Source organism: Choloepus didactylus, chromosome 24, assembly GCF_015220235.1.
Source record: "Choloepus didactylus isolate mChoDid1 chromosome 24, mChoDid1.pri, whole genome shotgun sequence".
Taxonomy (NCBI): domain Eukaryota; kingdom Metazoa; phylum Chordata; class Mammalia; order Pilosa; family Megalonychidae; genus Choloepus; species Choloepus didactylus.
In genome coordinates this window covers 4,478,828-4,504,980 of record NC_051330.1, presented here as the reverse complement: position 1 = coordinate 4,504,980, position 26,153 = coordinate 4,478,828, and the positions used below count along the sequence as shown (strand labels likewise).

General features: G+C 37.3%; 1 protein-coding gene and 1 pseudogene across 1 annotated transcript; one reads left to right on the top strand and one right to left on the bottom strand.

The window, feature by feature from the left end:
- The first annotated feature begins 2,898 nt into the window (after positions 1-2,898).
- Positions 2,899-26,153, top strand: part of LOC119519792 — a 37,690-nt pseudogene continuing 14,435 nt past the window's right edge.
- Positions 13,998-14,936, bottom strand: LOC119519697 (olfactory receptor 2T10-like). The gene has a single exon (XM_037817455.1). It carries the CDS (start codon positions 14,934-14,936, stop codon positions 13,998-14,000), a length of 939 nt encoding a protein of 312 aa, XP_037673383.1.

Sequence of the window (26,153 nt, the reverse complement as noted above, 5' to 3'; positions counted from 1 at the left end):
TGGCTTTTTTCTCACTGTCTGGACTCCATTTTCTTATAAAGAACTCCCGTAATAGAATTAAGACATTCATGATTGAGGTAGATCACACGTTCACTGAAGTAACCTCAAGAATGTAGTAAGTTAAGGAACATATTTTTCTAGGGCACATATTGCTTGAAATGACAACAGGGTCAAGTGCTGAGAGAAAACAATTGCCAACCAAAAATTTTGTGTCTGGCAAGACTTTCTTTCACAAATGAGGGAGAGATTAAAACATTCCCTGATAAAGAAAATTGAGGGACTTCATTAAAACTAGACCTGGTGTATGAGCAATTTTAAGGAAAGCTTCAGACTGAAAGGAAAGGATAATGTACAGTGGATCAAAGCAGCATGAAGAAATAAAGTTCTCCATTAAAGGAAGCTAGTTGCGTAACTATGAATGCCAGTAATATTGTATTGTATTTGTTGGTATGGAATTCTGCTTCCTACTTCTTACAGATGCTAAAATGCAAATACATAAAAAATAATGCTAAATCTATGTTTTGGGATAAAAGTGTTCAAAGATATAGCAAGTGCAATAGAAAGGAGATGGTTGGTATTGTATAGGAATGTTGTAAGTGTATGCTATTGAAGTTGTTGGTATCAAATAAAAATGATTGTTTTTAGTTAGGATAATAAATTTTAAATCCTGGTAATAATAAAGAAAATATATGAAAACATATCTTGAAGGGAATAACAAAAATTAGAGTGGACAGAAATGAAATGAAATAAAGAATAAAAACCAACAGTGAGAACCAACAAAATGAATAGTTGTTTCTTTGAAAACATCTGTAAGTTTGACAAAGTTAGTCTGACAAAGAACAAAAAAGAGGATACAAATAACTAAAATTGGAAATGAAAAGGGATACATAACTACTGACCCAAAAGAAATTTTTGAAAAGCATAATATGATACTATAAACAACTATATACCAAAAAAATTAATTAAATGGCATGACATGGGCAAATTCCTAGAAACACACAAATTACCTAAACTGATTCAAGGGGAAATAGAAGATCTCAATAAACCAATAATTACTAAAGAGATTGAATAGTAATAAAAACCACCCAAAAAGTAAAGCTTAGGATCAGATGGTTTCGCAGGGAAATTCAACCAAATATCCCAGGGACAATTAACACCAATACTGCTCTAATTCTTAAAAATTTGAAGAAACATTTCCTAATTCACTCTACGAGGCTAACATCACCCTCAATTCTAAGGCAATGGTTTTCTTAGACTTGAAAACCAAAGCACAAGCAACAAAAGAAAAATAAGATAAATGGGAACTAATCAATATTAAATGCTTTTGTGAATCAAAAGACTTTGTCAGGAAAGTAAAGTGACAACCTACACATCAGAGAAAATATTTGGAAACCACATATCTAATAAGGTTTTAATATCCAGATATATAAAGAAATTCTACAACTCAACAGCAAAAAGAGAAGCAACACAATTTAAAAATGGGTAAAAGATTTGAATAGGCATTCCCCCAAAGAAGATATACAAATGGGGAAAAAAAAAAAAAAAAAAAAAAAAACATGAAAAGGTGCTCAGTTTCATCAGACATTAGGGAAATGCAAATCAAAACCACAAAAAGTGATGCTATTAACATGGCAATGTAAGACATTCCCTGGAAACATCCACCCTCAGAATACCCTAAAAGAAGAAATCTCACTTGCTTGTAACTCAGAAGTATGATAGAGATTAGAGAAGAATTCCACAAATGCTTGACTGAAGAAAATTAAAAAAAAAAAAAAAAAAAAAAAAAAAAAACACCAAAATCAGGTAAGAACTTTCAATCTGTGCCCTCCAGTTAGACACCTACCCTTCACTTAGTCCCACACAGGATGGGAGTCACACAAAAGCTTCAAAGCCTGGGTCTCTCCTGTCGTAGATACAGATCATAGAGCTGATCACAGCAGCAGGTTAGAACCCAAACATATCCAGACAAAAGAACTCAACTCCACAAAGACCCAGGTTTGAAAACAAGCACCTGAGGAGTACCAAATACTAAAGTCTGCCCATGTGAAAAAAGAGACATGGCAGAACTACTGGCAAGAGGAACATACACTCAAGCCAGCCTCTGTATGATTTAATTTATATGAAATATCTTGAATAGAGACAGAAAGCAGAGGATCTTTCTGAGGTGGTGTGGGAGTGCAGAGTCACTGCTTAATGGATGCAGAGTTCCTGTTTTGGGAGACAGAAAGGTTTTGGTCATGGGTAGTGGTTATGGGGTCACAACATAATAACGTGAATCCAATTAATATCAAAATTGCAAAAGTTGTATGTATGTTACAAAATAAAATAAAAAATAAATGTATTTAAAAGCAAACAAAAAAGCCATGTGGTCACAGTTGTTTATAAAGGTATTGTCAAGTGAAAGTTTATAATGACTGGCTGACCATTAATGTTCCTTTATGCATACGAGTGTCTCACAATGCAGAAAAAAGATATACATTGGAATGATACTCTTATCCATTCTGATAAACTATTTATAATAGACAGTACCTCCTTGTCATGTGTTGCTTACTGCAACTTTGTATACTGCATTCCGTTTCCTTGGAAAGCCCCCGTGGTCAATTGTCTTTCTCTTCTGTAAGGTCCCTATCATCTTTCAGACAAGGATCACACCTGGCACTGCTGAATGAAGGTGGCTATTTTATTTTACTAAACAATTTCTAATTACAGGCATTTTGATTGGATGGGATTTTTTAAATCCTCATTTATGAGAGTGACCTATTTTTAAATTTGGCCTTACCTGTCTAAAGAAAGGGTTCTGACAAAAATATAAACATATTTTACTGAAGCACCATATCCCCTGTTATGTTATTTGGCCTCTGTAGATTTTCAGTTCTAATAGATCTTCTGAATGAAAACATGGACCAAAAGAATGAAACCTCAACTGACTTCATCCTCCTGGGGCTCTTCCCCAGGTTCAGACACCCCCACCTCCTCATCCTCATCATCCTCCTCGTCTACACCATCACCTTCACTGGAAACTGTCTCCTGATTCTCCTCATCCGGCTGGACTCCCGTCTCCACACTCTCATGTCCCTCCTGCTCCATCAGCTCTCCCTCATTGACCTGGCTTACATCTCCAGCACCGTCCCCAAGATGGTAACCAACTACTTCGCAGGGAAAAAGAACATTTCCTATCTGGCATGTACAGCTCAGCTGTTTTTCTTTCTTACACTTGGAATTGCTGAGAGTGTCCTGCTAACCCTCATGGCCTATGACCGCTACGTGGCTGTCTGCAATCCCCTGAGGTACACCGTCCTCATGAGTCCCAGGGTCTCTCTGCAGATGGCAGCTGCAGCCTGGATGGGGGAGCCCTTGCCACGCTTGTCCACACCATCTACCCAATGCATTTCTCTGTTTTCTGCTCCCAGGAGATGAACCATAATTTCATGAGATGCCTGCCATCAAGAGACTCTCTTGTGTGGATTCATCAGCCTATGGAGATGGTGCAACTTGTGTCAACAACTGTGATTCTTCTTGTCCCATTTGTTTTCATACTGGCATCCTACACACCCATCTTCTTAACTACCCTCGGGATGAACCCTTGCAAAGGGAGGAACAAAGCCCTGGCAGCCTGCCCATCCCATCTGACTGTGGTGTGTCTCTATTTTGGTGAAGCCATCTTCATCTACATGATGCCCACCTCTTCCCACACCCTGAACTAGAAGAGCTGGTAGGTTTGTTAGCAACCACGGTGACCCCCATGCTCAACTCCATCATCTACAGTCTGAGGAACAAAGAAGTATTGAGGCTTCAGATGAACATGATGAGACAAAACACAGCTGCGAAAATAGTGTTTTTATAAATTGCTCTTCTCAACAAAAGTGCCATTTTCATATTTCAAATAGGTCATAATCCATCAAATCAGTTAGAAATTTCGTTGTCAGACTAGAAAAATAATGCTAATTTTGAAAAGAGGAGAATTCAGGCTCATACATTTTAAAAATAATTGGTTGGAATAGAGGTGATCCCAGGCATATACCAGAAACACAACTTGAATATGATTTTAATGTTTTATTAATGATAATGATGAGGATAAGGATGATCATTACCAAGGCATGCTCTGGTTAACCCCAACTATTATTATTGTTATTGCAAATATATACAGTATATCCTTAAACAAGATATAACATAGAGTCATCTCAAAGATATGCCCTTTCAGGTTAAGATTAAATTATCATAACTTTAGGAAGGGAACCTTTATTTCAACATCTATTGCAGCTTAAGTGTCATTCCTTTGCACAAAAACATGACATATCATTTTTAGAATCCAGAAAATATGAAAATACACACACCTTCAAATTAAACAAATTTAATTCATCATATCAATCCTAGAAAAATTCTCACTGATTTGCTCAAACAGACATTAATATGGCTATCCATTACAGGGGTATTTCACTAGAAAAAATCAAGAAAATGTTATTTTAATTAAATTGGTATGGAACAAAAATAATTATATTTACAGTAATTTAATGAAAGATTATAACCATTTAAATTAAAAAACCAGGGATACTTTATCACCATGAGCCAATATCAAAAACAAATTGAGATAGAAAGGCAAGTTACCAAAAGATATGTACAATATAAGAACACATACATTGGTAAAATACAGTGTATAACTTATAGACATATTTATACACAGTTGACTAAAAGAATACATTCCTGCTTTAACAAAGTAATAACCTAGAGGTAAGAAAGGAAACTTGGAAATGTTCTGAAGATGGATAAAATGGGTCTCCAATGGTATCAGTGATTTTTCTATCATTCATAAAATATTTGAAGTGTGTAACAATATGCTATGAACTGTTATATTTACGTTATGTGTTGATCGTATTAATTTTGTCCCTCTTTGAAAGAATTCTTAGTTAAAATATTATTAAACAATTGTGTGCATGAATAGAATATATATATTATGTTTTTTCCTTTTTTAAATTTCTTAGATGTTAAAGAAAATTTAGGGAATAGCAATTCATTATCATTTGGGTTTAAATACTTTATTTCCATTATAATTTCCTCTGTTTTAAAATAGGGTATATTATACAGATGTCCCACGGTGATTGTTGCTCTGTGCATGACTTCTTTCCCTTTCCCTTCTCAGTTTTCTGTGACCACCACTTCCACTCTGCTCCTCCCAGAGAGACCTACTCCAAAGTGCTATGTGCTTGCAGATGCACCTGCTCTTAAACATATATAACTTGGAATTGGATGTTGGTGTTTTCCCTTTCCTAGGAACATACTGTTTTCTTTTTTTTTTTTTTTTTTTTTTTTTTTTGGCTACTCACTCAAGATGTGGATGATGGTTCAAAGATCAATGCAGACTCTTTTGCATAAATTATTGCCAGATTATATAGCACAATGTCTGCACCTGTTTACCCACCTCACATAGCTTTCGGGTCTCCAGGTTTCTCATATCCTCTCATAGACGTTGTTATAAATGTGGTTCAATTGTGCCAATGAGATGGCAGTAACTGGTAACTTATTCTTCTAATTTTCATTTCTTATATTGCATATACCATTGTGTGCATCTTCATATAATTTTTGAGCTATGTGTCTCCCTAATATGAAATGCTCATTTCATCACAATTAATTTGTTAATTTCCAGTTGTTCCTGTAGTCTATATATGTTCAGTATTTTCCTTCAGCCTGGAAAGCATCTATAAACTTCATAATAAAGCATTGCTGCAAGAAAGATCTATTTTTGCTGTAGTCAAACTCATCACATTTTAAAACTTTTAATGTGTATTACAATGGTTTTGGAAAGAAGTTTCCTAAGTTCAAGACCAAAAAATATATTTGTCAAATATTTCCTGTACTTACCTTTATATTTTTAAATATTTCTGAAGTTCAAGTTTATATATTGTCTGATATAAGTACCCAATGTTATTCTCTCTGTATTGAAAGCATAATCTATAAACTACTTTTGTCCCTGAATGGAGTATCATAGGATAATATCCCTACTGAGGAATCCAATAATAAGGATGCTGATTCCTTCTTTCTATGCTGCTCACATAGTTTCTGCTCTAACAGTAAAGAACCAGTTATTCTGTCTGATATAGAGGCATATTTAACAGAACTATAATAACCAGAACAGATAATTTGTACCCTTCAAGTCCCATATTAGAAAATTATACTGAAGTAGAAGCTGAACAGTTAAAAAGGCTATGGATATTTTAAAGAAAGCAGAAAAGCCCTCTCAACCTTCTTAGATATAGATAATATGTAATCACTTGGTCCTCTGTGGAAACAGGATGGACTGCAGCTATTAATTTAATGATAGAGAAGTTGTAAATAATGTAGCAAAGTTGAATACATCCTAATCAAATGTATGTTTATCAATATGCTGAAATGGCTAAACTAATCATAAAATAAAATGAGAAAACTATATTAACAAGTTGAAGACAAGTAATAGTAATCTGTTTTCTGATTTTTAGTCTTTATACAAGCAAAAATATGTTATATTGCACTCACAAAAATCACAGCTTAACTAGTAAAAATACTGTCCGTAGAGTTTTACCAGCATTCAGGCTAAGATGCTGATAATACAGATACCTTCCTTTGATCTTGAATCACTCATGGATCAAGGCGCTTCACTTCATGAGACATTCATGTTCATAAAATATCATTTAATTTAAATATAGAACATCATTTGATTGAATGAAAATCAAAAGTGCTATAAATTCTCTGTAATGCAGACAAGGGGGAGCTGTCTGATCTCATGTCCAGCTGTGTCTGGAGGAACAGGGGCTCCCAGGCTTGGCAATGTATCAATTAACTTTTACGTTGTAAACTTGTTCCTTTTACCTTAATTGCTCCTTTAGTAAAAATGTGTTAAAGGTGAATTCTTGTCTTCGGTGCTGTTTACGTTTAAACTATTGTCTGTCTCTATATTCTTAATTGAATGGGAGGTTATTGATGAAGCCCAAACCCATTAAATCATGACCTGATTAGCCTCATGCCTTTTCTAACAGAGATCATAGGTTTGAGGTGTAGAGATGAACCCATGACAGGAGATATACCTTTTATCATGTTAGAAGTGCTTTAGCTTTCTATTATTTTCACTCACCCATGTCAGACCATGATTCAGCATCACACTTTGTACTAATATAAAGCTGCTGAGTTATACCTACAACACTTGTAGTTTAAACCCTTCTCATTATTCATCTTTGTCAAATTTTATTTATTCTTTAAGGTGGTTTAGCCATAAAAATTAGAGAATAAGCCTGTTACATGATTGGAAAAATTGATGAAATATCATTAGTATTTTATTAAACTAATGGACTAATTTGGGAAAAATAGAAATATCTACAAAATTGTAAACCATTCCATTTATGATTATAGTATATCTCCTTATTCTCTTCTTGAGGGTTTTATGAATTTATCATTAGGTGTACTCTAAATATCTTATGCCTTGTTGCTTTTTAGAATATCTTATTATTTTTATATCCACAATTGTTTTTTTCTCATCTAAAGAAGCACTACTAACTTTTTTTTTCTTTTTTTTTTTCTTTTTTATTGAGATTGTTCAGATACCATACAATTATCCAAAGATCCAAAGTGTACAATCACTTGCCCCTGGGTACCCTCATACAGCTGTGCATCCATCACACTTAATTTTTGTTCAATTTTTAGAAACTTTTCATTACTCCAGACAAATAAAGTGAAAGATGAAAAAAGAAAAAAAGAAAAGGAAACTCTAATCCTCCCCTATCCCTAACCAACCCCCCTCAATTGTTGACTCATAGTATTGATATAGTATATTTGTTACTGTTTATGAAAAAATGTAATAGGTATATAGTTCTTCCCTATATGCCCCTCTATTATTAACTTCTAATTGTATTGTCATACATTTGTTCTGGTTCATGGAAGTGATTTCTAGTATTTGTACAGTTGATCATGGACATTGCCCACCACAGGATTCAGTTTTATACATTCCCATCTTTTGGCCTCCAACTTTCCTTCTGGTAACATATATGACTCTGAGCTTCCCATTTCCACCTCATTCACACACCATTCAGCGCTGTTAGTTATTCTCACATCTTGCTACCAACACCCCTGTTCATTTCCAAACATTTAAGTTCATCCTAATTGAACATTCTGCTCATACTAAGCAACCACTCCCCATTCTTAAGCCTCGCCCTATATCTTGGTACCTTATATTTCATGTCTATGAGTTTACATATTATAATTAGTTCCTATCAGTGAGACCCTGAATTGTCCTAATGTGTCTGGCTTATTTCACTCAGTATATTGCCCTCGAGGTTTTGTCATCAACCCATTTTTTTTTTAATATGGTTTTGTTCACTCACCATACATTCCATCCCAAGTAAATAATTGATGGTTTTCTGCATGGTCATATATTTATGTGTTCACCACCTTCACCACTATCTATATAAGGGCATCTACATTTCTTCCACAAGGCAGGAGGGAGAGTCAAAGAAGGTAGAGAGGCAAAAGAAAGAGGAAAAAATAATGACAGCTAGGAAGCAGCAAAAGGAAAAATAACCTTAAATCAAAGTAGAATAAAGAATCAGACAATACCACCAATGTCAAGTGTCTAACATGCCTCCCCTATCCCCCCCTCTTATCTGCATTCACCTTGGTATATCACCTTTGTTACATTAAAGGAAGCATAATACAATGATTCATTATCATTAGTTACAGTCTCTAGTTTATGCTGATTGCATCCCTCCCCCAATGCCTCCCCATTTTTAACACCTTGCAAGGTTGACATTTGCTTGTTCTCCCTCGTAAAAGAACATATTTGTACATTTTATCACAATTGTTGAATACTCTAGATTTCACCAAGTTACACAGTCCCAGTCGTTATCTTTCCTCCTTTCTTGTGGTGTCTCACATGCTCCCCACCTTCCTCTCTCAACCGTATTCATAGTTACCTTTGTTCAGTGTACTTACATTGTTGTGCTACCATCTCCCAAAATTGTGTTCCAAACCACACACTCCTGTCTTCTATCACCCTGTAGTGCTCCCTTTAGTATTTCCTGTAGGACAGGTGTCTTGTTCACAAAGTCTCTCATTGTCTGTTTGTCAGAAAATATTTTGAGCTCTCCCTCATATTTGAAGGACAGCTTTGCTGGATACAGGATTCTTGGTTGGCGGTTTTTCTCTTTCAGTATCTTAACTATATCATACCACTTCCTTCTTGCCTCCATGGTTTCTGCTGAGAGATCCGCACATAGTCTTATTAAGCTGCCTTTGTATGTAATGGATTGCTTTTCTCTTGCTGCTTTCAGGATTCTCTCTTTGTCTTTGACATTTAATAATCTGATTATTAAGTGTCTTGGTGTAGGCCTATTCATATCTCTTCTGTTTGGAGTACGCTGCGCTTCTTGGATGTGTAATTTTATGTCTTTCATAAGAGATGGGAAATTTTCATTAATTATTTCCTCTATTATTGCTTCTGCCCCCTTTCCCTTCTCTTCTCCTTCTGGGACACCACTGATACGTACATTAATGTACTTTGTTTCATCCTTGAGTTCCTGGAGACGTTGCTCATATTTTTTCATTCTTTTCTCCATCTGCTCCTTTGCATGTAGGCTTTCAGGTGTTTTGTTCTCCAGTTCCTGAGTGTTTTCTTTTGCCTCTTGAGATCTGCTGTTGTATGTTTCCATTGTGTCTTTCATCTCTTGTGTTGTGCCTTTCATTTCCATAGATTCTACTAGTTGTTTTTTTGAACTTTTGATTTCTGCCGTATACATGCTCAGTGCTTCCTTTACAGCCTCTATCTCTTTTGCAATATCTTCTCTCAACTTTTTGAATTGATGTAGCATTAGTTGTTTAAATTCCTGTATCTCAGTTGAAGTGTACGTTTGTTCCTTTGACTGGGCCATAACTTTGTTTTTCTTAGTGTAGGTTGTAATTTTCTGTTGTCTAGGCATGGTTTCCTTGGCTATCCAACTCAGGTTTTCCCAGACCAGAACAGGCTCAGGTCCCAGAGGGAAGAAATATTCCGTATCTGGTTTCCTTGTGGGTGTGTCTTAGAAAATTACTCCACCCTTTGATGTCTTGTGTCACTGTGCTTTTCTGCCCAGCAGGTGATCCCTGTTAGCCTATGGTTCTTGACTGGTGTGAGGAGGTGTGGCCGTGTTCCCCTAGGCTCTGGGGTCTGGTTCTGAATGGAAAGGGCCCCACCCCTTTCCTCCTAGAGAAGACAGAGCCCCCAGGTGGAGGTCATTAGCATTTCAATGGTCTCACTCTCTGCTTGTGTTGTCTCCACCCTTCCAAGAGTCACAGCCCTGGAAACTGAATATGACTGGGGCTTTCTCCACTGAGCCAAAAAAGAAACAGATAGTCCCCTTCAGACCCAGTCCAAGGCGACCCTCTGGCTCTCCCAGGTCACTCGTCACCCAAAGCCTCTGTCTGTTTTTTGGGGCTGCGTACCTGTAGTGAGCAGTTCACACTCACTACTTAAAACCCCAGTTGGAGCTCAGCTGAGCTATATTCGCTTGCTGGGAGAGAGCTTCTCTCTGGCACCACGAGGCTTTGCAGCTCGGGCTATGGGGGAGGGGGTCTCCCGACCTGGTTCCACAGGTTTTACTTACAGATTTTATGCTGTGTTCTCAGGCATTCCTCCCAATTCAGGTTGGTGTATGATGAGTGGATGGTCTCGTTTGTCCCCCCGCAGTTATTCTGGATTATTTACTAGTTGTTTCTGTTTTTTTGTAGTTGTTCCAGGGGGACTACTTAGCTTCCATGCCTCTTTATGCCGCCATTTTGCCCCTTTCCCACTATTAACTTTTTGTTTTATTTGTTTTATTAGAGAAGCTTTAGGTTTACAGAAAAATCATGTAAAAATACCATATTCCCATATAATCCCCTATTATTGACAGATTGCATTAGTGTGGCACCTTTGTTACAATTGAGGAAAGAATATTCAAATGTCATGATTAACTATGGTCCCTAATTTACATTAGGTGTATTTTCCCATATACCATCCTATTATTAACACCTTGTAGTAGAGTCATACATTTTTTATCTAATTCATGAAAGAACATAAATATGCTTGCACTATTAACTCCAGTCTATCATCCAAAACAGCATTCACTGTGTTATACACTCCAATGTTTCATATTTTAACTTTCATTCTGGTAACATACACAACCCGAAACTTTCAACATTCACATATGTAATTCAAGTGCTGTTATTTACACAAAAATATAGAACACTACACAAATTTGCATTTCATGCTTGTAAAGAAGTACTATTAGTTCTTTGAAAAAGAGCTTAAATATTTGAAACTAAATAAATTAAAATTTCAGGATATTTTTTAAAAGATGTATGAAATATTAATATATATGAAAATGAACACATAATCACAAGTATACAACTTAATGAATTTTCACAAGATGAACTTACCTGTTTAACTATCAACCACATGTGGAATGGAATATTACCAACCTCCTATATGCCATGCTTTTGCCTCCTCCACAAATCATACTTCTATCTTAACTTTGAACATTAGAGCTTTTTGCACTATTTTTATAATTTATATAAATGGAATCATCTTGTGTGTATTCTTTCAAGACTGCCTTCTTAGCTCAATATTTTATTAGTGAAAGTCATCTATGCTCCTGAACATAGCAGTGTTTTATTTTTGTTGCCATACATTACATTTTATTAACATATACTTTTTCCTGGATTTTTTTTTATTATGACAACTCTAATATGTAACATGTCTTTGGTACTTATTCATGTGCATTTCTTTTGGGAATATATCTAGAAGGGTAAATGCTGGATTTTAGATTGTAAAACCATATAAATTTTCATCAAAACTATGATACTTAAGAGTGATATAAGGAGAGAAAGGATGCTGGGAAAGAGGTGTAAACTGGGATATAGTATCTCTGCCAGTAATATGGTATACATCTATTCAACATTAGTAGATACTGCTAACATATTGCAGCTTACACTACCACCAGCAATATTTGAAAGTTCAACTTGTTTCATGGTTATTTTCTGCCATTTTAATTTTTCCAATCTGTTGGGTCTGTAATAGCATCTCACCATAACTTTATTTTCTATTTCTCAATTTATGTAGTTGAGCATCATGTTATATGTTTAATGGTCTTGAGGAGACTTGTTCTTACCTCCCTTTCCTTGCCATGCTTTCTTCCCTACCCCATTGACTTTAGACTAGGACATTATCTGACTTGCATTCACCCATTGATTATGGGTATATATAATATCTGTCATTTCTGACTGTCAGCTTTAAAGGTATAATTGACTTGTTTAATTTCCCTGCATGATGAAAAGAACATTCCCTGGGTAGGGTAGCTGCTACATGGCAACTCATGGAACAAAATTGAACACAAGTTCTCCCTAAGCAGGATGGCCCCAGCCACCCTGAAGATGCAATAAATAAACATATATGGATAGATGTAAAAACAGATACATATATGTGTATAAATCTATTTCCAAGCTCTCTACACAGAGAATGAGAAGCACTGACATCCTAGCAACAATGCGCACTCCTGGTGTCCACATTTTGGTTTCCAAATTCCATGCTTTCATCAAAGACATCAGCCTTTTGTCTTTCCCTAAGCCACCATGGTTTGTATTTAATTGTCCTTCTACATAATGCTGGATTTTGTCTCTAATATTATTTTATGAATTTTGCATGAAAGTTCATGGGAAAGAGTGGTCTTTAATTATCCTTTCCTGTGATGCTGTTTCACATTTTGGAACTGAGTTATTCTGAAAATGTTTTCTCTATTCTCTAGAAAATGTTATCATTGATGTGATTTCTTCCTTAAATATTTGGAAGAGTTAAATGTTGAAGCTCTCAGGTTGTGGGGGTACTTTGGTAAGAAAGACTCTAATAACAACTTTGATTTTCCATATAAATAGTAGTACTCAGGTTTTAGGGTGAGTTTTTCAATTGTGTTTTTCAAAGACTTTCTTCTTTCCAACCAAATAGGCAAAATAATGTCATAAAGTGGCTTATGATATATTAGAACCATTGACTATATTTCTAATAATCTAATTGTATATTTATTTGATACAGTCCAAAATTGGAGCTTTAATTTTCAGTGAATGGCGAAAAATACTAGGTGTTTAGGAGGACAATTTCTGGATATTGTTGGTCAGATAACCTAAAGCTCATAAGCATCTAATATATTATAACTCTATTTTGGATGTCATTAAAATCTATACTGCTGTCTTGTTTTCATTCCTAATGTTGAAAAGTTGGGCTTTCTCTCTTTTTTTTCTACATCAATATTGTTAGGAAAAGGGAGTGCATTTGAGAGCACATTCCTGAAATATTGCTGGAAGAAAAATCCAAGTTGTAAATCTATGTTGTCTGAGATCCTGACTGTTTTAAATTTGTCCCAAATGCTGGGAATTCTTGCCATTAGTCAACAGGCTGGTCCCAATGTATAAGATGCCCTGTGGTCTGAATTGATCCCTAGACCTGGAGGAGCCCATGCATTGAGCAGGTGCATCAACGCAAGCCTTTACGTCTGTTTTGTTACCTGTGAAATGAGAGCAACCTTAGCTTCCCCACGGAAGAACAAATGAGGTAGTGAATGAAGTGTTTAGCACAGAGCAAATGCTCAGAACCAATCACAAAATGTGGTGATCACTATTTCATAATGATCACTGAGCCCATGATGCTGTCTAAACTTAAACATCTACTGTAATGGAAAAGTGCTCAAGGATCATAAGCACACACTTATTTTCACATTTAAGTTTAATCTACTAAAAGAGATTGACTAAAGGGGATGGTATAAAGTTTAACACTGTGAGAAAAGGGATATATGTGAGCATAATCTAAACATGAGAAACTGATAATGTGAGAGAGGAAAATTAGCCTGAAATCATCTCAAGTACAACTCGCAGAGCCAGATGCCACCTGGAGAGGCTGGTTGTTTCATGGAATGGCACCTAAAGTTAAGATGGAGGCATTAAGGGAGAAAGGACTAATTAGATCCCTTCCCACTTCAGTATGACACTTGCCCTGCTCTCAGCATTTTCCTCAGAGCCCCTGTGACATCTTTATTCCTGAGGCTGTAAATGATAGGGTTCAGCACAGGTGTAAGGATGGTGTAGAAGAAGGACACGATCATGTCCTTCTCAGGGGTGTGGCAGGAGCTGGGGAGCATGTAGGTGTAGATGCCAGCTCCGTAAAAGAGGATGACAACTGTAATGTGGGAGGAACAGGTGGCAAAGGCCTTCTTCCTGCCCTCTGTTGATTTCATCCTGTGGATGGTGAGGATGATGAAGTAGTAAGAGCCTGAAATGATTGTCACGGGGATGAGGAGCATGATGACACAGCAAAAATACATAGATAGCTCATAGAGTGAGGTGTTTAAGCAGGAGAGCTTCAACAGGGCAGGCACCTCACAGAAGAAGTGACGAATCTCCCGGGATCTGCAGAAGGGTAATGTCATGGTGATCGGAGTGAGCATGAGGCCGTCTATGGAACCAACGAGCCAGCAGCCCGATGCCAGGAGGATACAGACCCTGTGGTTCATGAGGACAGAGTAGCGGAGAGGATGGCAGATGGCCACATACCGGTCATAGGCCATGGCGCCCAACAGGCAGCACTCTGCACCCCCCAACAGTAGGTAGAAGAACATCTGGGTCCCACACCCAAGGACGGAGATGGCTCTTACTTTGGCCAGCTGGTTCACCAGCATTTTGGGCACAGTGACAGAAATATACATCAGGTCCATGAGGGAGAGCTGGTTGATGAAGAAGTACATGGGAGTGTGCAGACAGGGCTCCATGTGGATCAGAAGGATCAAGATGATATTCCCAGTCACAGCCATCAAAAATATACCAAAGATGAGTGAGCAGAGCAGGCCAGCATGTGAGCTTTGGCTGAAGATTCCCAACAGGTAAAAGTTACCACCCAGGGTCTGATTGGCGAGCCACATATTTGGGTGATAGATTGGAAGGACTTTACCTGGATGACAAAATGAAGCTTTATTAAATATGCACACACGTGCACATATTCACACATACTGCATGAAATGGTTCCCTGATCATATATATAATATACACATTTATGTGCATGTATATATATACATATATATATGCATATTATAAATATATATCATTCATACATAGTTAACATGGCATTTTCTTTCCTGCCATCAGAGGCAATCCATGCCATAAGAGTTTATTTCTAGCATCAAGAATGAATTTTCACTGAAAAACGTCTGTGTATTAGTACATGAATTGGATTCCCACTATACCCTCTAAATTGCTCGAGAGCATGGGTGAATCAATTCTCCTCTCTTGATTCTTTCAAATAATCACCACAGCACTGGCCAAAAATAAAGGGCAGATCAACTTAAATGATAACTGATCATTAATAAATAACTAGAGCAGTATTTAAGAGACTAACTTTCCTTGGAACAGAAAATAATTTTCTAAGTAGATAAAGAAAAAATAAAGAATTCTCAACCTTCTTCAAAATCCCTTTAGTGAATTCCAAAAGACAGTGAAGCAACATCCAGAAATCCTGAAAGAAAAATTGGAGACCCAGAGTGCTAACACATCCAAAAGGAAGGCAGCAAAGAGGCCTTCTCAGATATCCAAGTACTCAGAAAGTAGACTACAGACACTGCTTCAAAAATTCAAATAAGAAAGAAAAGAAAATAGCAAATGAAATAATGTGAAATTCATCAGACATCAGGAATAATGTTGAGGGCATTAACAGAAAATATATATGTGCCCAAACAAATGAAACCCATCTATTGATATACCACAATGTCTCAAACGAAAATCAGGAAGTAAGTTTTGGACAAGGGTGGAAGGAAAATAAACTCTGGGTAATTCCACAATGTATAGAACAGGAGGCACTACTTTGTGATTCCTTAGTGAATGAATGAAGTATATTTTATGCATACCAATGAAGTGAAACCACTTTAGGGACAGTAATGGTGAAAGACTCCTGCCTGTGAGTGCTTGGTAAGTGAGAGTTTGCAACTGAGAACTCTGTCCAGAGCAGAACAGTTGGCAGGTCATTTCCAAGTAGTGTGATCATGTAAACAGTAGTCAGATAGAAATGAGTTTTCAGGGTGACTCTATCGAAGAATTACCCCTGGAGAGTGAAATCAATAGTGGATGTTGCATTTCTTAGCCGTATAGTTCAATCTACAGAGATGACTTGGTAGAAAGACTAGATAGAAAGACAAACAGAAGTTCAGTCTCCATAAGGCACCTCCCATAGACACTGCAACAAAGACACTCAGCCCGTAAAGATGCCAGCAGAAACTTTCTTTAACCAAATCAATGTTGTAATTTTATAGGAAACGGGTGGCACAGATATTGAGTACCAATGGGCCTATGTAAGACAAACAAAAATTTAAAAAACTGATTAGGTCACTTGAAAAGCAATCAATTTAAATGGTGGTCTGATATTTTCAAAACCAAACTGTCCCGGAACAAACAGCCATAGGATTTGTCATGAATTTCAGATTATAAATGTTTACACTATATGAAGGCAAGGAACCCATTTCTCCAGTGAGCATATAGCATCCAAAATGATGAGCTGTGCTTCGTGAAAGAAGCAGGTTTTGTTTCTCTCTCTCTGCTACACTTAAGTTCTACCAAACATATCTCATGTATCACTTTCCTGATTGAGAGCATCTGAGATTCATTTTAACCAAAAAGAAAAAGGAAGGAAAGGAAAGGAATAGAAAAGAAAAACCTTGCCATGTGTAAAATCTCTCTATTTTTCAGAGGAAAAAAGTTTTTTCCTTTAAATCACATTTTAAATCAGACTTTCCTGGAAAATGTTATTGATGGAACACATCGCCACCCAGAGGAAAATCCTCAAGGTCTGAAGTTAGTCATCACTTGGTTTTTCTCCCTTCCGTCCCTTTCAAGGTACTTCACGAGTCACCTCAAACCATAGTCTTTTATTTCCACATGAACAAGTAGAGATGCAGAATTTTTGTACATCCTAATTAATCAAGTGGCTGTCAGTTTCAGATATGATAATATGTGTAACAAGAACATTCTCTATTGTATCCTTGAGTCTAAAAATTAGCTTAGATATGAAAACAATAAATATTAACTTATTTTATAGGATATATATATCAGAAAATAAATTTTGCTTTCTTACCAGGCCACAGAAAGATGTATATATAATACTCCATTCAAGAAGGAACTCTATTCCAGTAAGACACTTCTTTTAGAGTCTTCTCACTGAATTAAAGGCTTGTCCTTCTCATTTCCCTCCTAGGTTCATACTGAAGCACCAGGTTGCTTTTCTGCAGAAAGGAACACAAACTGTATCACTTACAGGACCCGATGACTTTTCCTGAAGAGCAGCAGATGTAGCTGAGTCTAGCATGTATGTTCTGGTGACAGCGAACTTGAAGGATGAGCTCTCCACCATGAACCCCTCAAGGACTGGGGTGGCCTCCGTGGGCACAATCCTGGAGGACTCTGTCTTTAGTCTTTGATCAATTGCAACATGTGATTCTGTAGACATTCCTAATTACCTAAATCACATTAACTCCAAAGGAAGAAAAGGTTTCTACTAATCGCCAGCGATGACTTCTCCAGGAAGTTCCCCTGATAGTTTGATGAAACAGAAATGGTAACCATTTTCAAACACATAGAAATTATATCATCATCTTGTTGTAAGAGAAACGAGTGCAACTTAAAACAAAATGAGGCTCAGAGAAGATAAGGGAGAAACTCCCAGAGGCATTTTGGGGAGTCATTTTGAAACCAGAACCCAGGAGAGAAGGGCCAGCAAATGTTGCCATGTGCCTTCCCATGTGACAGAGGAACCCTGGATGCCATCGGCCTTTCTTCAGAGAAGGTATCATCCTGTTGATGCCTTAACTGGGACATTTTCATGGCCTTAGAACTGTAGAATTTGTGAACTAATAAACCCCCATTATAAAAGTCAATCCGGAGGCGGGGCAAGATGGCAGACTGGTGAGCTGTATGTTTTAGTTACTCCTCCAGGAAAGTAGGTAAAAAGCCAGGAACTGCGTGGACTGGACACCACAGAGCAATCTGTCTTTGGGCATACTTCATACAACACTCATGAAAACGTGGAACTGCTGAGATCAGCGAAATCTGTAAGTTTTTGCGGCCAGGGGACCCGCGCCCCTCCCTGCCAGGCTCAGTCCCGGGGGAGGAGGGGCTGTCAGCTCCAGGAAGGAGAAGGGAGAATTGCAGTGGCTGCTCTCATCGGAAACTCATTCTACTGATTCAAACTCCAACCATAGATAGACTGAGGCCAGACACCAGAGACTCTGAGAGCAGCCAGCCCAGCAGAGAGGAGACGGGCATAGAAGGAAAACAACACGAGAAGCTCCAAAGTAAAAGCAGAGGATTTTTGGAGTTCTGGTGAACACAGAAAGGGGAAGGGCGGAGATCAGGCCTTGAGGCGCATATGCAAATCCCGAAGCAAGGCTGATCTCTCTGCCCAGGGCACCTTTCCTTAATGGCCCTGGTTGCTTTGTCTATTAGCATTTCAATAACCCATTAGATCTCTGAGGAGGGCCGTTTTTTTTTTTGTTTTTTTTTTTGTTTTTTTTTTTTGTTTTTTTTTAAATCCTTTTTGCTTTTTCTAAAACAATTACTCTAAGAAGCTCAATACAGAAAGCTTCAAAGAATTGAAATTTGGGCACGTCAAGTCAAGAGCAGAAATAAGAGAGCTCTGAGACAAAAGGCAATAATCCAGTGGATGAGAAAATTCACTAAACAACACAACTTCCCAAGAAAAGGGGGGTGTCCACTCACAGCCACCATCCTGGTGGACAGGAAACACTCCTGCCCATCGCCAGCCCCATAGCCCAGAGCTGCCCCAGACAACCCAGTGTGACGGAAGTGCTTCAAATAACAGGCACACACCACAAAACTGGGCGTGGACAATAGCCTTCCCTGCAACCTCAGCTGAATGTCCCAGAGCTGGGAAGGGGGAGCAGTGTGAATTAACAGAGCCCCATTCAGCCATCATTTGAGCAGACTGGGAGCCTCCCAACACAGCCCAGCAGCCCAGAACTGCCCTGGGGGGACGGCACTCACCTGTGACATAGCACAGTCATCCCTCAACAGAGGACCCGGGGTGCACAGCCTGGAAGAGGGGCCCACTTGCAAGTCTCAGGAGCCATACGCCAATACCAAAGACTTGTGGGTCAGTGGCAGAGACAAACTGTGGCAGGACTGAACTGAAGGATTAGACTATTGCAGTAGCTTTAAAACTCTAGGATCATCAGGGAGATTTGATTGTTAGGGCCACCCCCCTCCCCGACTGCCCAGAAACACGCCCCACATACAGGGCAGGCAACACCAACTACACACGCAAGCTTGGGACACCAATTGGGCCCCACAAGACTCACTCCCCCACTCACCAAAAAGGCTAAGCAGGGGAGATCTGGCTTGTGGAGAACAGGTGGCTCGTGGACGCCACCTGCTGGTTAGTTAGAGAAAGTGTACTCCACGAAGCTGTAGATCTGATAAACTAGAGATAAGGACTTCAACTGGTCTACAAACCCTAAAAGATCCCTATCAAGGACAGCAAATGCCACGAGGCCAAAAACAACAGAAAATTATAAAGCATATGAAAAAACCAGACGATATGGATAACCCAAGCCCAAGCACCCAAATCAAAAGACCAGAAGAGACACACCTAGAGCAGCTACTCAAAGAACTAAAGATGAACAATGAGACCCTAGTACGGGATATGAAGGAAATCAAGAAGACCCTAGAAGAGCATAAAGAAGACATTGCAAGACTAAATAAAAAAATGGATGATCTTATGGAAATTAAAGAAACTGTTGACCAAATTAAAAAGATTCTGGACACTCATAGTACAAGACTAGAGGAAGTTGAACAACGAATCAGTGACCTGGAAGATGACAGAATGGAAAATGAAAGCATAAAAGAAAGAATGGGGAAAAAAATTGAAAAACTCGAAATGGACCTCAGGGATATGATAGATAATATGAAGCATCCGAATATAAGACTCATTGGTGTCCCAGAAGGGGAAGAAAAGGGTAAAGGTCTAGGAAGAGTATTCAAAGAAATTGTTGGGGAAAACTTCCCAAATCTTCTAAACAACATAAATACACAAATCATAAATGCTCAGCGAACTCCAAATAGAATAAATCCAAAAAAACCCACTCCGAGACATATACTGATCACACTGTCAAACATAGAAGAGAAGGAGCAAGTTCTGAAAGCAGCAAGAGAAAAGCAATTCACCACATACAAAGGAAACAGCATAAGACTAAGTAGTGACTACTCAGCAGCCACCATGGAGGCGAGAAGGCAATGGCACGATATATTTAAAATTCTGAGAGAGAGGAATTTCCAGCCAAGAATACTTTATCCAGCAAAGCTCTCCTTCAAATTTGAGGGAGAGCTTAAATTTTTCACAGACAAAGAAATGCTGAGAGAATTTGCTAACAAGAGACCTGCCCTACTGGAGATACTAAAGGGAGCCCTACAGACAGAGAAACAAAGACAGGACAGAGAGACTTGGAGAAAGGTTCAGTACTAAAGACATTCGGTATGGGTACAATAAAGGATATTAATAGAGAGAGGGAAAAATATGGCAAACATAACCCAAAGGATAAGATGGCCGATTCAAGAAATGCCTTCACGGTTTTAACGTTGAATGCAAATGGATTAAACTCCCCAATTAAAAGATATAGATTCGCAGAATGGATCAAAAAAAATGAACCATCAATATGTTGCATACAAGAGACTCATCTTAGACACAGGGACACAAAGAAATTGAAAGTGAAAGGATGGAAAAAAATATTTCATGCAAGCTAAAGCCAAAAGAAAGCAGGTGTAGCAATATTAATCTCAGATAAAATAGACTTCAAATGCAGGGATGTTTTGAGAGACAAAGAAGGCCACTACATACTAATAAAAGGGGCAATTCAGCAAGAAGAAATAACAATCGTAAATGTCTATGCACCCAATCAAGGTGCCACAAAATACATGAGAGAAACATTGGCAAAACTAAAGGAAGCAATTGATGTTTCCACAATAATTGTGGGAGACTTCAACACATCACTCTCTCCTATAGATAGATCAACCAGACAGAAGACCAATAAGGAAATTGAAAACCTAAACAATCTGATAAATGAATTAGATTTAACAGACATCTACAGGACATTACATCCCAAATCACCAGGATACACATACTTTTCTAGTGCTCACGGAACTTTCTCCAGAATAGATCATATGCTGGGACATAAAACAAGCCTCAATAAATTTAAAAAGATTGAAATTATTCAAAGCACATTCTCTGACCACAATGGAATACAATTAGAAGTCAATAACCATCAGAGACTTAGAAAATTCACAAATACCTGGAGGTTAAACAACACACTCCTAAACAATCAGTGGGTTAAAGAAGAAATAGCAAGAGAAATTGCTAAATATATAGAGACGAATGAAAATGAGAACACAACATACCAAAACCTATGGGATGCAGCAAAAGCAGTGCTAAGGGGGAAATTTATAGCACTAAACGCATATATTAAAAAGGAAGAAAGAGCCAAAATCAAAGAACTAATGGATCAACTGAAGAAGCTAGAAAATGAACAGCAAACCAATCCTAAACCAAGTAGAAGAAAAGAAATAACAAGGATTAAAGCAGAAATAAATGACATAGAGAACAAAAAAACAATAGAAAGGATAAATATCACCAAAAGTTGGTTCTTTGAGAAGATCAACAAGATTGACAAGCCCCTAGCTAGACTGACAAAATCAAAAAGAGAGAAGACCCATATAAACAAAATAATGAATGAAAAAGGTGACATAACTGCAGATCCTGAAGAAATTAAAAAAATTATAAGAGGATATTATGAACAACTGTATGGCAACAAACTGGATAATGTAGAAGAAATGGACAATTTCCTGGAAACATATGAACAACCTAGACTGACCAGAGAAGAAATAGAAGACCTCAACCAACCCATCACAAGCAAAGAGATCCAATCAGTCATCAAAAATCTTCCCACAAATAAATGCCCAGGGCCAGATGGCTTCACAGGGGAATTCTACCAAACTTTCCAGAAAGAACTGACACCAATCTTACTCAAACTCTTTCAAAACATTGAAAAAAATGGAACACTACCTAACTCATTTTATGAAGCTAACATCAATCTAATACCAAAACCAGGCAAAGATGCTACAAAAAAGGAAAACTACCGGCCAATCTCCCTAATGAATATAGATGCAAAAATCCTCAACAAAATACTTGCAAATCGAATCCAAAGACACATTAAAAAAATCATACACCATGACCAAGTGGGGTTCATTCCAGGCATGCAAGGATGGTTCAACATCAGAAAAACAATCAATGTATTACAACACATTAAAAACTCGAAAGGGAAAAATCAATTGATCATCTCAATAGATGCTGAAAAAGCATTTGACAAAATCCAACATCCCTTTTTGATAAAAACACTTCAAAAGGTAGGAATTGAAGGAAACTTCCTCAACATGATAAAGAGCATATATGAAAAACCCACAGCCAGCATAGTACTCAATGGTGAGAGACTGAAAGCCTTCCCTCTAAGATCAGGAACAAGACAAGGATGCCCGCTGTCACCACTGTTATTCAACATTGTGCTGGAAGTGCTAGCCAGGGCAATCCGGCAAGACAAAGAAATAAAAGGCATCCAAATTGGAAAAGAAGAAGTAAAACTGTCATTGTTTGCAGATGATATGATCTTATATCTAGAAAACCCTGAGAAATCAACGATACACCTACTAGAGCTAATAAACAAATTTAGCAAAGTAGCGGGATACAAGATTAATGCACATAAGTCAGTAATGTTTCTATATGCTAGAAATGAACAAACTGAAGAGACACTCAAGAAAAAGATACCATTTTCAATAGCAACTAAAAAAATCAAGTACCTAGGAATCAACTTAACCAAAGATGTAAAAGACCTATACAAAGAAAACTACATAACTCTACTAAAAGAAATAGAAGGGGACCTTAAAAGATGGAAAAATATTCCATGTTCATGGATAGGAAGGCTAAATGTCATTAAGATGTCAATTCTACCCAAACTCATCTACAGATTCAATGCAATCCCAATCAAAATTCCAACAACCTACTTTGCAGACTTGGAAAAGCTAGTTATCAAATTTATTTGGAAAGGGAAGATGCCTCGAATTGCTAAAGACACTCTAAAAAAGAAAAACGAAGTGGGAGGACTTACACTCCCTGACTTTGAAGCTTATTATAAAGCCACAGTTGCCAAGACAGCATGGTACTGGCACAAAGATAGACATATAGATCAATGGAATCGAATTGAGAATTCAGAGATAGACCCTCAGATCTATGGCCGACTGATCTTTGATAAGGCCCCCAAAGTCACCGAACTGAGCCATAATGGTCTTTTCAACAAATGGGGCTGGGAGAGTTGGTTATCCATATCCAAAAGAATGAAAGAGGACCCCTACCTCACCCCCTACACAAAAATTAACTCAAAATGGACCAAAGATCTCAATATAAAAGAAAGTACCATAAAACTCCTAGAAGATAATGTAGGAAAACATCTTCAAGACCTTGTATTAGGAGGCCACTTCCTAGACTTTACACCCAAAGCACAAGCAACAAAAGAGAAAATAGATAAATGGGAACTCCTCAAGCTTAGAAGTTTCTGCACCTCAAAGGAATTTCTCAAAAAGGTAAAGAGGCAGCCAACTCAATGGGAAAAAATTTTTGGAAACCATGTATCTGACAAAAGACTGATATCTTGCATATACAAAGAAATCCTACAACTCAATGACAATAGTACAGACAGCCCAATTATAAAATGGGCAAAAGATATGAAAAGACAGTTCTCTGAAGAGGAAATACAAATGACCAAGAAACACATGAAAAAATGTTCAGCTTCACTAGCTATTAGAGAGATGCAAATTAAGACCACAATGAGATACCATCTAACACCGGTTAGAATGGCTGCCATTAAACAAACAGGAAACTACAAATGCTGGAGGGGATGTGGAGAAATTGGAACTCTTATTCATTGTTGGTGGGACTGTATAATGGTTCAGCCACTCTGGAAGTCAGTCTGGCAGTTCCTTAGAAAACTAGATATAGAGCTACCATTCGATCCAGCGATTGCACTCCTCGGTATATACCCGGAAGATCGGAAAGCAGTGACACGAACAGATATCTGCACGCCAATGTTCATAGCAGCATTATTCACAATTGCCAAGAGATGGAAACAACCCAAATGTCCTTCAACAGATGAGTGGATAAATAAAATGTGGTATATACACACGATGGAATACTACGCGGCAGTAAGAAGGAACGATCTGGTGAAACATATGACAACATGGATGAACCTTGAAGACATAATGCTGAGCGAAATAAGCCAGGCACAAAAAGAGAAATATTATATGCTACCACTAATGTGAACTTTGAAAAATGTAAAACAAATGGTTTATAATGTAGAATGTAGGGGAACTAGCAGTAGAGAGCAATTAAGGAAGGGGGAACAATAATCCAGGAAGAACAGATAAGCTATTTAACGTTCTGGGGATGCCCAGAAATGACTATGGTCTGTTAATTTCTGATGGTTGTAGTAGGAACAAGTTCACTGAAATGTTGCTATATTATGTAACTTTCTTGGGGTAAAGTAGGAACATGTTGGAAGTTAAGCAGTTATCTTAGGTTAGTTGTCTTTTTCTTACTCCCTTGCTATGGTCTCTTTGAAATGCTCTTTTATTGTATGTTTGTTTTCTTTTTAACTTTTTTTTTCATACAGGTGATTTGAAAAAAGAAGGGAAAGTTAAAAAAAAAAAAAAAAAAAAAAAAAAGTCAATCCATTTCTGGTATATTGCATTTCAGCAGCTTTAGCAACTGGAAGAGTCATCTTTTGTGATTGCTAGAGTACCAACTCACTATACCACAAAATGATAAATAGAGAAAGAGTCATGCAGTTTACCTCCCTTTCACATAAAAACTCTATTTCAAGGTAACCAAAAGTTTACAAGGAGAAATTCTTCATAGAATTCCAGCTAATAAATGCAGAAGGAATGATAGAATCTGAAAAGTCCCCCTTTCATGACTCAAGGGATTTAAGTTATAATCATTAGTGGATGCTAAAACCATTAGAAAGATTGATGAAAATTTTAGAAGGAAGAGGTCAAGTAGATTCCACATGACCCCCTGCTCAATCTCAGCCTCACTAAAAGCCAAACAATTAGATATTATGACCCTCATGTTGTAATTCAAAAGAAAGTACCCAATGATCCTCATTTTGAACCTGACTCTACATTGAACCTAAATCTAATTATACTACAGGAAAACAATAATCCATATCTAAAATAATGGGCATTCTAAAACTCAAATGATCTAGTTGCTCCAACAAAACAATCTAACTATTTTAAAAACTTTTTAAAAGGGGGTATTGTTAGAAAAATAAAAGAGAACTTAAGAGGCATGACAACCTAATGCAGTATGTGGACCCAGGTTTGGATCCCAGTTCTAACTAACTGTAAAACAACAATGTTGAGATAGAAAAATTCTGTATATAGACTGAGCATTAGATGGTATTAAAGAATTACCATTAATTCTGTTAGGTGTAAAATGGCATGATGACTACATAAAAGGAAAAAAGTTCTCATCAGTTAGAGATGCATACCAAAATATTTATGAAATGACAGACCAAAAAGATTAAGAGAAAACAAAAGGAGTAGAGGGCATGTACAGCAAAATTGATCACTGTTGTAGCTGGGTGATGGATAAATGGGTATTCTATGTCTCTGTATGTTTGACATTTTCCATAGTACATATGTATTTTTAATGCATGTATCCTTTCCCTAAGATTTACCCAATGGATGTACTTTAAAATGCACAAAAATTTTAATTCAACACTGTAGTAAAAATCTGATGTAAACCAAGTTGCCCTTCAAAAGTAGAAGGTTAAAAGAGAAATTAAAATAAATATCCAACAAAAAGAAAAAAAAAAAAAAAAAAAAAAAAAAAAACAAAATGAGACAAGTGATAATAAGCTTAATAAATTGTACTCATTTATAAATGTTTCCAGAGTTTATGAGTAACACAGATCGTTATTCAATAGAGATTAAATGCAATTACAAAAAGAAAATAATCCATATTTCAGAATTCCAAAGTT